Source organism: Aethalodelphis obliquidens, unplaced genomic scaffold, assembly GCF_003676395.1.
Source record: "Aethalodelphis obliquidens isolate GAN/ISIS:26980383/991018 unplaced genomic scaffold, ASM367639v1 scaffold2, whole genome shotgun sequence".
NCBI classification, from domain to species: domain Eukaryota; kingdom Metazoa; phylum Chordata; class Mammalia; order Artiodactyla; family Delphinidae; genus Aethalodelphis; species Aethalodelphis obliquidens.
In genome coordinates, this window is record NW_020837946.1 from 6,504,710 (window position 1) to 6,518,819 (window position 14,110).

Sequence of the window (14,110 nt, forward strand, 5' to 3'; positions counted from 1 at the left end):
CATATGGCAAAGTTATGTTTAACTTTATAAGAAACTGCCATACTGTTTTCCAAAGTGGCTGAATCATTTACGTACCCACTGACAATGTATCAGGGTTGCAGTTTCTTCACATCCTTGCCAATATTTATAATTGTCTTTTTTTTTTAATTTTTATTTATTTATTTTGTTTATTTTTGGCTGTGTTGGGTCTTCGTTGCTCCACACAGGCTTTCTCTAGTTGCGGCGAGTGCGGGCTTCTCACTGCGGTGGCTTCTCTTATCGTGGAGCACGGGCTCTAGGCGTGCGGACTTCAGTAGTTGTGGCACATGGGCTCAGTAGTTGTCGCTCGGAGGCTCTAGAGCGCAGGCTCAGTAGTTGTGGCGCATGGGCTTAGTTGCTCCACGGCATGTGGGATCTTCCTGGACCAGGGCTCAAACCTGTGTCCCATGCATTGGCAGGTGGATCCTTAACCACTGTGCCACCAGGGAAGTCCTATAATTGTCTTTTTGATTGTAGCCATTTTAGTGACCGTGAATTGGTATCTCCTGTGTTTAATTGCATTTTCCTGATGCAGTGATGGTGAGCACTGTTGATGTGCTTATCATCTATTTGTGTACTCCAAGGATCTTATTAAAACTACCAGAATTAATAAGTGAGTTTAACAAGAACTCAAAATCAATATAGAAAAATCCATATATGTTTACTAGCAACAAAAAAATGGAAAATTAAGTTAAGAAAACATTTATAATAGCATAAACTATCATGAAATACTTGGGGGTAAATTTAACAAGATATGTAGAAGACCTGTACACCAGAAACTAGAAAAGATTGCCATGAAAAATAAAAGAAGACCCAAATAAATTAAATGATGTACCATATTCTTGGATCAGAAGACACAGTACTATTAAGAGGCTAATTCTCTCAAAATTTATTTGTACATTCAGTGCATTCTCACTCAAAATTCTGGCAGGTTTCTTTTTTTTTGGTAGTAATTGACAAACTGATTCTTAAATTTATGTGGAAATGCAAAGAACCTAAAGTATCCATAACAATTTTAGAGGAAATAAAGAACAAAGTTGGAAGAGTTACACCATCTGATTTCAAGACTTACTCTGAAACTGTAGAAATCAAGACAGTGTGTGTAGTCATGAGGGTAGACATATGGAGCAGAGTTCAGCACGTGTGGCCTACAACCTGTTTCTGCACAGCCAGTGAGCTAAGAATAGGTTTTACATTTTTTAAGGGCTCTTTTAAGAAGAAGAATGTGCAACAGAGATCGTATGTGGAAATGTTCCAGAGTATTTACAACAGAACTACATTGAAAAGCCAGAAATAGATGCAAACATATTTAGTCAGTTGACTTTCAACAGAAGTGCCAAGGTATTTCCATGGGGAAAGATACTCTTTCAGCATACAGTGCTGGACCAATTGGATATCAATAGATGCAAAAATGAACCTCCAACTTTGCCTTACATCATGTAAAAAATGAACTCAAAATGGATCATAGAACTTCCATGGTGGCGCAGTGGTTAAGAATCCGTCTGCCAATGCAGTGAATGTGGGTTCAACCCCTGGTCCGGGAAGATCCCACATGCCGCAGAGCAACTAAGCCCGTGCACCACAGCTACGAAGCCTGCGCTCTAGATCCCATGCTCCACAACAAGAGAAGCCACTGCAATGAGAAGCCCGCGTACTGCAATGAACAGTAACCCCCGCTTGCCACAACTAGAGAAAGCCCGTGCGCAGCAACGAAGACCCAACACAGCCAAAAATAAATTAAAAAAAAAAAAAAAGATCATAGACTTCAATGTTAAAACCTAAAACTATAAAACTTCTGGGGGAAAACATAGAAAATCTCTGTTATTTTTACCATAAGGAAGAGATTTTTTTTAAAAGCAGGACTTAGAAAGTACAAACCATGAAAGTAAAAGCAAATTGGACTACTACAAAATTTTAAAGGCATTTGAAAAGGCAGGCCACAAACTGAGAGAAAAAATTATAAAACGTGTATTTGACAATAGACTTGCATCCAGGATATATAAAAAATACTTATAACCTAATCAGAAGACAACCCAAATTGAGAAGCCACTTTACAAAAGAAAATCTATCTATGAACACCCAATAAGCACAGGAGAAGATGCTCAGTATCATTAGCCAACAAACTAAAACCGTAATGACACATCACTGCACGCTTAGTAGAATGATTAAAATTTTAGATGCTGACAAAACTAAGTGACATCAAAGATGTGGAGCAACTGGGACTGCCGTGTATTGTTGGTGGGAGTGTAAAATGGTACAGTCACTTTGGTAAGGAGTTAGCTTATTTCCTGTGAATTTAAACATTCACTTATCAATTCTGGATTTTTATCCAAGAAAAATTAAAACATGTATCCTTACAAACACTGTATGTAAATGTTCATAACCAAAAATGGGAAACAATCCAAATACCAGTGAGCAGGTGAACAAATTGTGGTGTATCCATACAATGGGATACTATTCATCAATAAAAGAAGTAAACTACCACCCCATGCAAAACATGGGTGAATCTCAAAGACATCATGCCAGGCAAAAGAAGCTAGTCACAAAAGAGTAATACTCTTAGGATTCCACTTATCGATGTGAAATTGTCAAAAAAGAAAACCTAAGCTGTAGTTACAGAGGCAGATCAGAATCAGGGGATGGGGGATTGACTACGGAGTGGCATGAGGGAATTTGGGGTGTGACGCAAATTATATCTCAATTTGCTGGTGGTTACTGAGTGTTTTCATCGACCTCTTTTAAACTGTGCGCTTAAACTGGATGTGTTTTATTATAAGTAAATTATACTTCAGTAAAGTTACTTAAGAATATACGGTTTATGCGGGCTTCCCTGGTGGCGCAGTGGTTGAGAGTCCGCCTGCCAATGCAGGGGACGTGGGTTCGTGCCCTGGTCCGGGAGGATCCCACATGCCACGGAGCGGCTGGGCCTGTGAGCCATGGCCGCTGGGCCTGCGCGTCCAGAGCCTGTGCTCCGCAGCAGGAGAGGCTGCAGCGGTGAGAGGCCCGCGTACCGCAAAAAAAAAAAAAAGGATATATGGTTTATTAAAATTAATAGTTTGTTGTCTTCCCATGTTTTCCACTCCTTCTTCCCTCCAAACTATTCTTTACATAGCAAGTGATCTTCTTAAACGTAGGTGAATCAGATCATGTCACCCTCTGCTCAAAGCCCTGTTGTGCTCTTTGTACTTGGTAGTGTATTGCCTGCGGGCTCCTGGCCTACAGGAACCTGCTTCGTCTGACCACTGCCTAACTGACCTCCTTGCAGTCCACTCACCTGCTTATTCACAGCGTACTTCCCATGCTGACTTTGTGGAATTTCTGGTCACAGGCGCTCTTCCACCCCCGAGACTTCTTTTTTTTTTTTTTTAAAGCAGAGGGAGGTTTTTTGTTTTTTTGTTTTTACATATTTATTTTTGGCTGCGTTGGGTCTTTGTTTCTGCGCGTGGGCTTTCTCTAGTTGTGGAGAGCGGGGGCTGCTCTTCACTGTGGTGGCTTCTCCTGTTACGGAGCTTGGGCTCTAGGCGCACAGGCTTCAGTAGTTGTGGCTCCCGGGCTCTAGAGCGCAGGCTCTGTAGCTGTGGCGCACGGGCTTAGTTCCTCCGCAGCCTGTGGGATCTTCCCGGACCAGGGATCAAACCCATGTCCCCTGCATCAGCAGGTATTCTTAACCACTGCACCACCAGGGAAGCCCCCCTGCGACTTCTTAGTCCTGTAATCTTTTTTGAACTCTGTTCCCTTTACTCTTCATCTGCTAACTTCAGTCACTCATTTGGTCTCAGCTGAAATGTTATTTCCGTCATTCCTGGCTACACAATCTCAGTTAATCTGTCTCTCGTACTCTAACGCCCTGTCCTTCCCTTCGTAGCACTTACACTGTAACTACCTGTGTTTTGTGTTATGAATGTCCACCTCCCCCATTAGATGAGGCTCTTTGCGGGCAGAGTCCATGGCTGTTTTTCTTATTGTCAGCTTCTAGGACAGTGCCTGGCACATAGAAGATACATGGTGTGTGTTGAATGAAAGTGAAAATTTTTTTTAAAAACAGTTTTTTAAATTAACATTTTTTAAATTGGAGAACTCTTTTACATAAGCTGTTTCAGTTGTCAAGGAGTTTGTATTAGAATTCTATGCTGGCTTCACATTACTGTAGTATAAGGGCTAGAACTCAGGAATCTCAAAGAGATTCTGTTCTGTTCAGATAAAGATAGAACTTCTAAGGCCCATGGCATTCTTGCCCTCTCAGAAGCCTCCACCCCTTTGAATTCCCCCACCGCATATGCAACCTGGTAAGAATTGTTTGGAATTAAAACCTAATATACTTCTTCCCACAAAGCAGGAGTCTTTGCATCCTCAAAAACAGGGCATACTGGCCCTAATCCATTTACTAATAACTAAGCATAAAAATCACCTATCTAGGCAGAGTCTGTGCAGTTCTAATACACATGAATTTCAATGGCCACCGTTCATCACCGTTACCCAGCAGCATGGTTCAAATTTCAGCTGCCACTGGATATTAACTGAGTAATTGCATAAAGTACAAACTTTGCTACTAACTCTTTAGTCTACAGATCACTGTGAAATAACATGTACATCGTGGTCAGTGGCCAGTTACTTCACTCTTTAAAGCCTATCAGTGATTGGTCAGTGCATAGCTGCTATTAATTTCACCACGTAGACAGCAAAGTGTGTAGTTTATTGCCTCCTTTTCTCCCAGTGGTAAACTCAGGTAACATTTTACAAGAACGGATAATCGAAGTAGCCAACAATTGTGAAAGTGCAGGAGAGAAACAAAAGTGTATGGGACTTCCCTTGTGGTGCAGTGGTTAAGAATTTGCCTGCCAATGCAGGGGACACGGGTTCGAGCCTTGGTCCGGGAAGATCCCACATGCCGCAGAGCAACTAAGCCCATGCGTCACAACTACTGAACCTGCGCTCTAGAGCCCAAGAGCCACAACTACTGAAGCCCTTGCGCCTAGAGCCCGTGCTCCACAACAAGAGAAGCCACCGCAATGAGAAGCCCACACACCACAACAAAGAGCAACCCCAGCTCACTGCAACTAGAGAAAGTCGCACGCAGCCACAAAAGGCCCAACACAGCCAATAAATAAATAAATATATTAAAAAAAGAGAGAGAGAGAGAGAAACAAAAGTATATGGAGCTGTAGAAGAAATAGCTGGCTGTGGGAATGCTGACACTGCTGTCATTTGAGAGGATCCAGATGTGCAGCCAGAGGAACTTAACATAAACTCACAGGAGTGAGGAAAGTGGTTGTGATGAAAAGTATATGAAGATATCCCAGAGGAGTCGACGCTGGCAGAAACACTTCATATTAAAGGAGCTCTTGGAGATATTTCATGAAATTGAAAGTACAAAACAAAATACTGGAAGCTGATCCAAACTTAGATTATCATTAGGGGCTAGAGAAGATGTTCACCGTGTACTGCAAGCTCTACAAGACAAAAGCAATCCCTATTTAAACTATTCTTGTGTTTTTTACAAAGAAAACATTTTAATTCTCAGTGTCTACTGTAGTGTTTTCTTTTTTTAATCTATTATTTTTGTCTGTGTTGGGTCTCGGTTGCTGAGCGCGGGCTTTCTCTAGTTGTGCCGAGTGGGGGCTGCTCTTCGTTGCAGTGCACAGGCTTCTCACTGCGGTGGCATCTCTTGTTGCAGAGCACGGGATCTAGGCGCATGGGCTTCAGTAGTTGCAGCATGTGGGCTCAGTAGTTGTGGCTCGCGGGCCCTAAAGCGCAGGCTCAGTAGTTGTGACGCCCGGGCTTAGTTGCTCCGTGGCATGTGGGATCTTCCCAGACCAGGGCTCAAACCCGTGTCCCCTGCATTGGCAGTCGGATTCTTAACCTCTGCGCCACCAGGGAAGCCCCCTGTAGTGTTTTAAATTACAGTGTAAATATTAGTTTGCTATTTTTTTATTTCACTGTAGATGTATAACTGACAGTTTTTAATGTTTTGACAAAAAAATTTTTTTTTTTTTTTTTTGCGGTACACGGGCCTCTCACTGTTGTGGCCTCTCCCGTTGTGGAGCACAGGCTCCGGACGCGCAGGCTCAGCGGCCATGGCTCACGGGCCCAGCCGCTCCGCGGCACGTGGGATCCTCCCAGACCGGGGCACGAACCCATGTCCCCTGCATCGGCAGGCGGACTCTCAACCACTGCGCCACCAGGGAAGCCCGACAAAAAATTTTAAAGGTCACGGTACAATCATAATTTTTTTTTAAGATTTCTGTGCACAGTTTCAACTTGCACAGGTGTTCTTAGGGTCCTGCACTGCTGTGCAAAGGGAAGACTGCCTGTACGTGTTTTTTTGCTTGTTTTTTTGTTTTTTTAGCGTCCTGCTAATTAACACAGTATAGCATCTCTCTTTGGTTTTGTTTGTTTGCTGCACTAACCAGCATCTTTTTATTTATAGCCGAGGACAGCTGTTTGAGGCCTATTGATAGAGACGGGAAGCTTCTTTGTCCAGGTAAATCTTTTTGGTAGCCTTCAAAAGCTGGCACCTACTCATGCCACCTATCTTTCTCAACACTTTTACCTTAAACAGTGACTTCCAATACCTAATATTCTTAAGTTACCTTTTAGAAACTGGTTTATAGAACAGACTTTCACCCAGGTGTCTTCCTTGTGAATTACAGACAGTCCTAACCAAAAATCAAACACTTCTGTTTTCTAAAGGAAAACACCTGTCTTTCTGATTAGCTGACATGCATTTTAGTCATGGTTTTGCCCTAGTTGTATCTTTCTAGATGTATTATCAAAGTTTATTTGTTTTGCTGATTTCATCATGATACCAGTTATCACAGTAACCAGAGCCTTGGTTTTTACCTCTGTAACACGTCTTGTCATTAGACTTAATTTACTCTTTTGATGGTAGTCACCATAGCAGCTTTAAACTTGGAAGAAGCTAGTCCATCATGCATGAATCAATTCAGAATATTACATAATCCATGCAGACAACAGCTCTCTTTTGTTAAGTATGAATCTAGAACATTCATAGCTGCCTCTTATTTCTTAGCATTGCTGTACAGATAACAAGAGCATACGTCCTAGAGTGAGAAAATCTAAGATCAAACATAACTGTATATAATCCTTTTGCATGGAGTATAACTCAGTTTTTTTCTTTCTTAACATTCTTGATTTACAAAGAAAGGCTGATTTCAGTGTAGTAGTTTGCCCAAAGGTAGGAATTAATACCATTTACCATGTTATCAAAATTCTTTTTAGTGCCAGACAATTATACTTTGAAGGAAGCAGAATTGAAGATGGGGAGTTCATTGGGACTGTGTCCTGGAAAAGCACCAACTTCTTCTCAGGTAAAAGGAGATCACCTGACAGACCCAAACCAGCCTTACTGTGATCAGAAGTTCTTAATTGTATGATTCACTCCTTAACTACTGCAGTAATACTGTTTTTCTTAAAATTTTTCTTTTCCTTAAATGATACCTTTTATTTAGGAATACATCCATGTAGTTCTCTGTGTTTAATTCAGAAATACTATGTCAAAGTATATTCATAAGGTTGTTTTTCTGTGAAAATTTTGTGGTTAAGGGAGATCTTTAAAGTTGAGTGGCCACCAGTTTCAACCACCATAATTCATAAATTCTAAAATGTACACTTTTTCTCCTATATTTTAACATCTGTGAGATTAAGATGCATCTTACAGTCAGTGGCATCCTGCACTGGAGCTGATGCTATGCTTCCTTCCTTAGTAGTGCATAAAATATTAAGTAACAACTGGCAGCATTCTAGATTTAATGAAATACAGTATACTGATTTTGAACTTAATTACTCCCTGCAATAATTTAATAGACTCACAGCAGATTTTTCTTTATCGGTATTCATTTTATTTACAGAATACTATCAGGTTGACCTTTGCCTAGAACCCTACCTACTTAATAAACTTTCATTACAGTCCAAAAGCCATAATGAAGTCCTTACTGTTAAGACTCTGTATCATGATAAGCTAAACTCATATCAGGATCCCCGTGGCTCCTAGATCCCTGATATGGAACTAATCCACTTCATTAGTTTTCCCAGCTACCTCCCCTTTAATTTGTTCTTCCCCAAACTCTAACAAATAGTAGTGCATGACAAGAGCATAGGAGAAAAAACATGACAAGTGCGGTTGAGTTAGAAAAGAAAAATAGGGCTGTAAAGAACTGAATTGACGAGATCAGATTTACATTTTTCCTGTGGGTTCCAGGGAGTTAAAGTATATGGGACCTCTGGACAGAAAATAAGATCACAAACTAATGACTCAGAAAAAACACAGTTAATGCTTATAGTGTATAGTAATTGCAAATCTCTTTGAGGAATGACTGAGAGAGAGATGGAGATCATACTAGAATAAATAATGTCTGTGAGAGATGTTTCTTAGGAGTAAAAACATTGGTGATAAAGAATCTTACATTTCTAGGTAGTCAAGATTATCGTTTAAATTGTAACTTTAAAATACCCAACGTAGACTTGTTTTTACATAATTTGATTTTTTTTTTTTTTTTTTTTTTTTTTTTGCGGTACACGGGCCTCTCACTGTTGTGGCCTCTCCCGTTGCGGAGCACAGGCTCCGGACGCGCAGGCTCAGCGGCCATGGCTCACGGGCCCAGCCGCTCCGCGGCATGTGGGATCTTCCCGGACCGGGGCGGGAACCCATGTCCGCTGCATCGGCAGGCGGACTGTCAACCACTGCGCCACCAGGGAAGCCCCCATAATTTGAGATTTTTATTAAAGTTTTATGACCATTGACTTTCCGGTTTGGGAAATAAATAATATATTTATAGAATTTTGAAATTCAAATTAAATTGCATTTATAACTCTATCTTGATCTTAGCTGTTCCTGTTTTTCGCTGTTGGGAGTGATGTTCAGCCTGGGACGGAGATGGAGATCATAGTAGAAGAAACAATATCTGTGAGAGATGTAAGGAATTTTACTTTGGGTGGCCGGGGTCTGTGGGTGTTTGGTATGGGGAGCAGTGGGAACCTGTGTTAGGATTTTGAGATCCTAAGGGTAGGGTTTACATAATATGCATTAAAGAATTCTATGTATTCAATAAAAGAATAGTTTGGATTGTTTGAAAGGTGGTGAGCCAGCTGTGGTTTTAAAAATAAGATGATTCTTTTTTCTTGTCTGACTACTAATAATGCACGTTTATTGTAGAAATTTGGGATATATAAAAATGGGTTAAAAGAAAAGAATTAAAACCCCTCATTATCCCTTATCCCACTAATGTTAACATTTTGGCATATTTCCTTCTGCTGTTTCTACATTATGTGTACACACATCTTACACACACAGGTGTGAATGTGTGTGTGTGATAAAGCAAACAGTTAGGTTAATGTCACTGAGAACGGGGACTTTCAGTCTTGGAAAATGGAGAGGCAGATAACATCAGTGTGGTTAAAGAAAGCCTGTACTCCTGAATTTGTTTTTAGGTTTGTTTTAAATATTTATTTGTTTGCTTGTTTATTTACTTATTTATTTATTTTGGCTGCGCCATGTGGGAATCTCCGTTGCGGCATGCGTGATCTTTAGTTGTGGTGTGTGGACTTCTTTTTTTAATATTTATTTGTTTGTTTATAATTTAAATTTTTTAAATTTAATTTTATTTTTTTATACAGCAGGTTCTTATTAGTTACCCATTTTATACATATTAATATATACATGTCAGTCCTAATCTCCCAATTCATCCCACCACCACCACCCCCTGCCCCGCTGCTTTCCGCCCTTGGTGTCCATATGTTTGTTCTCTACATCTGTGTCTATATTTCTGCCCTGCAAACTGGTTCATCTGTACCATTTTTCTAGGTTCCACATGTATGAATTAATATGCACTATTTGTTTTTCTCTTTCTGACTTATTTCACTCTGTATGACAGTCTCTAGATTCATCCATGTCTCTACAAATGACCCAATTTCCTTCCTTTTTATGGCTGAGTAATATTCCATTGTATATATGTACCACATCTTCTTTATCCATTCATCTGTCGATGGGCATTTAGGTTGCTTCCATGACCTGGCTATGGTAAATAGTGCTGCAGTGAACGTTGGGGTGCATGTGGCTTTTTGAATTATGGTTTTCTCTGGGTATATGCCCAGTAGTGGGTTGCCCATTCTAACTGGTGTGAGGTGATACCTCATGGTAGTTTTGATTTGCATTTCTCTAATAATTAGTGATGTTGAGCAGCCTTTCATGTGCTTCTTGGCCATCTGTATGTCTTCTTTGGACAAATGTCTATTTGGGTCTTCCACCCATTTTTGGATTGGGTTGTATGTTTTTTAATATCGAGCTGCATGAGCTGTTTATATATTTTGGAGATTAATCCTTTGTCCGTTGATTCATTTGCAAATATTTTCTCCCATTCTGAGGGTTGTCTTCTTGTCTTGTTTGTAGTTTCCTTTGCTGTGCAAAAGCATTTAAGTTTCATTAGGTCCCATTTGTTTATTTTTGTTTTTATTTCCATTACTCTAGGAAGTGGATCAAAAAAGATCTTGCTGTGATTCATATCAAAGAGTGTTCTTCCTATGTTTTCCTCTAAGAGTTTTATAGTGTCTGGTCTTACATTTAGGTCTCTAATCCATTTTGAGTTTATTTTTGCGTATGGTGTTAGGGAGTGTTCTAATTTCATTCTTTTACATGTAGCTGTCCAGTTTTCCCAGCACCACTTATTGAAGAGACTGTCTTTTCTCCATTGTATATCCTTGCTTCCTTTGTCATAGGTTAGTTCACCACAGGTGCGTGAGTTTATCTCTGGGCTTTCTATCCTGTTCCGTTGATCTGTATTTCTGTTTTTGTGCCAGTGTCTTGATTACTGTAGCTTTGTAGTATAGTCTGAAGTCAGGGAGTCTGATTCCTCCAGCTCCGTTGTTTTCCCTCAAGACTGCTTTGGCTATTCGGGGTCTTTTGTGTCTCCATATAAATTTTAAGGTTTTTTGTTCTAGTTCTGAAAAAAATGCCATTGGTAATTTGATAGGGATTGCATTGAATCTGTAGATTGATTTGGGTAGTATAGCCATTTTCACAATATTGATTCTTCCAATCCAAGAACATGGTATATCTCTCCATCTGTTTGTATCATCTTTAATTTCTTCCATCAGTGTCTTATAGTTTTCTGCATACAGGTCTTTTGTCTCTCTCGGTAGGTTTATTCCTAGGTATTTTTTTCTTTTTGTTGCAATGGCAAATGGGAGGGTTCCCTTAATTTCTCTTTCAGATTTTTCATCATTAGTGTATAGGAATGCAAGAGATTTGTGTGCATTAATTTTGTATCCTGCAATTTTACCAGATTCATTGATTCGCTCTAATAGTTTTCGGGTGGCATCTTTAGGATTCTCTATGTGTAGTATCATGTCATTTGCAAACAGTGACAGTTTTAATTCTTTTCCAATTTGTATTCCTTTTATTTTTTTTCTCCTCTGATTGCTGTGGCTATGACTTCCAAAACTATGTTGAATAATAGTGGTGAGAGTGGACATCCTTGTCTTGTTCCTGATCTTAGAGGAAATGCTTTCAGTTTTTCACCATTAAGAATGATGTTTGCTGTGGGTTTGTCATATATGGCCTTTATTATGTTGAGGTAGGTTCCTCTATGCCCACTTTCTGAAGAGTTTTTATCATAAATGTGTGTTGAATTTTGTCAAAAGCTTTTTCTGCATCTGTTGAGATGATCATATGGTTTTTATCCTGCAGTTTGTTAATATGGTGTATCACGTTGATTGATTGGCATATACTGAAGAATCCTTTCGTCCCTGGGATAAATCCCACTTGATCATGGTGTATGATCCTTTTAATGTGTTGTTGGATTCTGTTTGCTAGTATTTTGTTGAGGATTTTTGCATCTCTGTTCATCAGTGATATTGGTCTGTAATTTTCTTTTTTTGTAGTATCTTTGTCTGGTTTTGGTATCAGGGTGATGGTGGCCTCATAGAATGAGTTTGGGAGTGTTCCTTCCTCTGCAATTTTTTGGAAGAGTTTGAGAAGGATGGGTGTTAGCTCTTCTCTGAATGTTTGATAGAATTCACCTGTGAAGTCATCTGGTCCTGGACTTTTGTTTGTTGGAAGATTTTTAATCACAGTTTCAATTTCATTACTTGTGATTGGTCTGTTCCTGTTTTCTATATCTTCCTGGTTCAGTCTTGGAAGGTTATACCTTTCTAAGAATTTGTCCATTTCTTCCAGGTTGTCCATTTTATTGGCATAGAGTTGCTTGTAGTAGTCTCTTAGGATGCTTTGTATTTCTGCAGTGTTTGTTGTAACTTCTCCTTTTTCATTTCTAATTTTATTGATTTGAGTCCTCTCCCTCCTTGATGAGTTTGGCTAATGGTTTATCAATTTTGTTTATCTTCTCAAAGAACCAGCTTTTAGTTTTATTGATCTTTGCTATTGTTTTCTTTGTTTCTGTTTCATTTATTTCTGCTCTGATCTTTATGATTTTGTTCCTTTTCCTAACTTTGGGTTTTGTTTGCTCTTCTTTCTCTAGTTCTTTTAGGTGTAAGCTTAGATTGTTTATTTGAGATTTTTCTTGTTTCTTGAGGTAGGCTTGCATTGCTATAAATTTCCCTCTTAGAACTGCTTTTGCTGCATCCCATAGGTTTTGGATTGTCGTGTATCATTGTCATTTGTCTCTAAGTATTTTTTGATTTCCTCTTTGATTTCTTCAGTGATCTCTTGGTTATTTAGTAACGTATTGTTTAGCCTCCACGTGTTTGTGTTATTTACGTTTTTTTTCCCTGCAATTGATTTCTAATCTCATAGTGTTGTGCTCAGAAAAGATGCTTGATGTGATTTCAGTTTTCTTAAATTTACTGAGACTTGATTTGTGACCCAAGATGTGATCTATCCTGGAGAATGTTCCATGCACACTTGAGAAGAAAGTGTAATCTGCTGTTTTTGGATGGAATGTCCTACAAATATTAATTAAATCTATCTGGTCTGTTGTATCATTTAAAGCTTCTGTTTCTTTACTTATTTTCATTTTGGATGATCTGTCCATTGGTGTAAGTGAGGTGTTAATGTCCCCCACTATTATTGTGTTACTGTCGATTTCCTGTTTTATAGCTGTTGCCTTATGTATTGAGGTGCTCCTATGTTGGGTGCATATATATTTATAATTGTTATATCTTCTTCTTGGATTGATCCCTTGATCAATATGTAGTGTCCTTCCTTGTCTCTTGTAACATTCTTTATTTTAAAGTCTATCTTATCTGATATGAGTATTGCTACTCCAGCTTTCTTTTGATTTCCATTTGCATGGAATATCTTTTTCCATCCCCTCACTTTCAGTCTGTATGTGTCCCTAGGTCTGAAGTGGGTCTCTTGTAGACAGCATATAGATGGGTCTTGTTTTTGTATCCATTCAGCGAGCCTGTGTCTTTTGGTTGGAGCATTTAATCCATTCACGCTTAAGGTAATTATCGATATGTATGTTCCTGTTACCATTTTCATAATTGTTTGGGGTTTGTTTTTGTAGGTCCTTTTCTTCTCTTGTGTTTTCCACTTAGAGAAGTTCCTTTAGCATTTGTTGTAGAGCTGGTTTGGTGGTGCTGAATTTTCTTAGCTTTTGCTTGTCTGTAAAGCTTTTGATTTCTCCATTGAATCTGAATGAGATCCTTGCGGGGTAAAGTAATCTTGGTTGTAGGTTCTTCCCTTTCATCACTTTAAATATGTCATGCCACTCCCTTCTGGCTTGTAGAGTTTCTGCTGAGAAATCAGCTGTTAACCTTATTGGAGTTCCCTTGTATGTTATTTGTCATTTTTCCCTTGCTGCTTTCAATAATTTTTCTTTGTCTTTAATTTTTGCCAGTTTGATTACTATGTGTCTTGGCGTGTTTCTCCTTGGGTTTATCCTGTTAGGGACTCTCTGTGCTTCCTGGACTTGGGTGGCTATTTCCTTTCCCATGTTAGGGAAATTTTCAACTATAATTCTCTTCAAATATTTTCTCTGGTCCTTTCTCTCTTCTCCTTCTGGGACCCCTGTAATGCGAATCTTGTTGCGTATAATGTTGTCCCAGAGGTCTCTTAGGCTGACTTCATTTCTTTTCAATCTTTTCTCTTTATTATGTTTGCAGCAGTGAATTCCAC

At 39.3% G+C, this 14,110-nt stretch overlaps 1 protein-coding gene across 19 annotated transcripts in view; it reads left to right on the forward strand.

The window, feature by feature from the left end:
* USP40 (ubiquitin specific peptidase 40) overlaps positions 1-14,110 on the forward strand; it is a 91,836-nt gene that overhangs the window by 48,898 nt on the left and 28,828 nt on the right. For all 19 annotated transcript variants that reach the window (XR_003435126.1, XR_003435125.1, XM_027117940.1 and 16 more), the window contains 3 exons: positions 6,446-6,499; positions 7,258-7,346; positions 8,864-8,950. Coding sequence is in view for 17 of the 19 variants with exons in the window: in XM_027117940.1 (XP_026973741.1) it covers positions 6,446-6,499; positions 7,258-7,346; positions 8,864-8,950 (230 nt within the window). In the remaining 2 variants the exon portion in view is untranslated. The remainder of the gene's footprint in view (positions 1-6,445; positions 6,500-7,257; positions 7,347-8,863; positions 8,951-14,110) is intronic.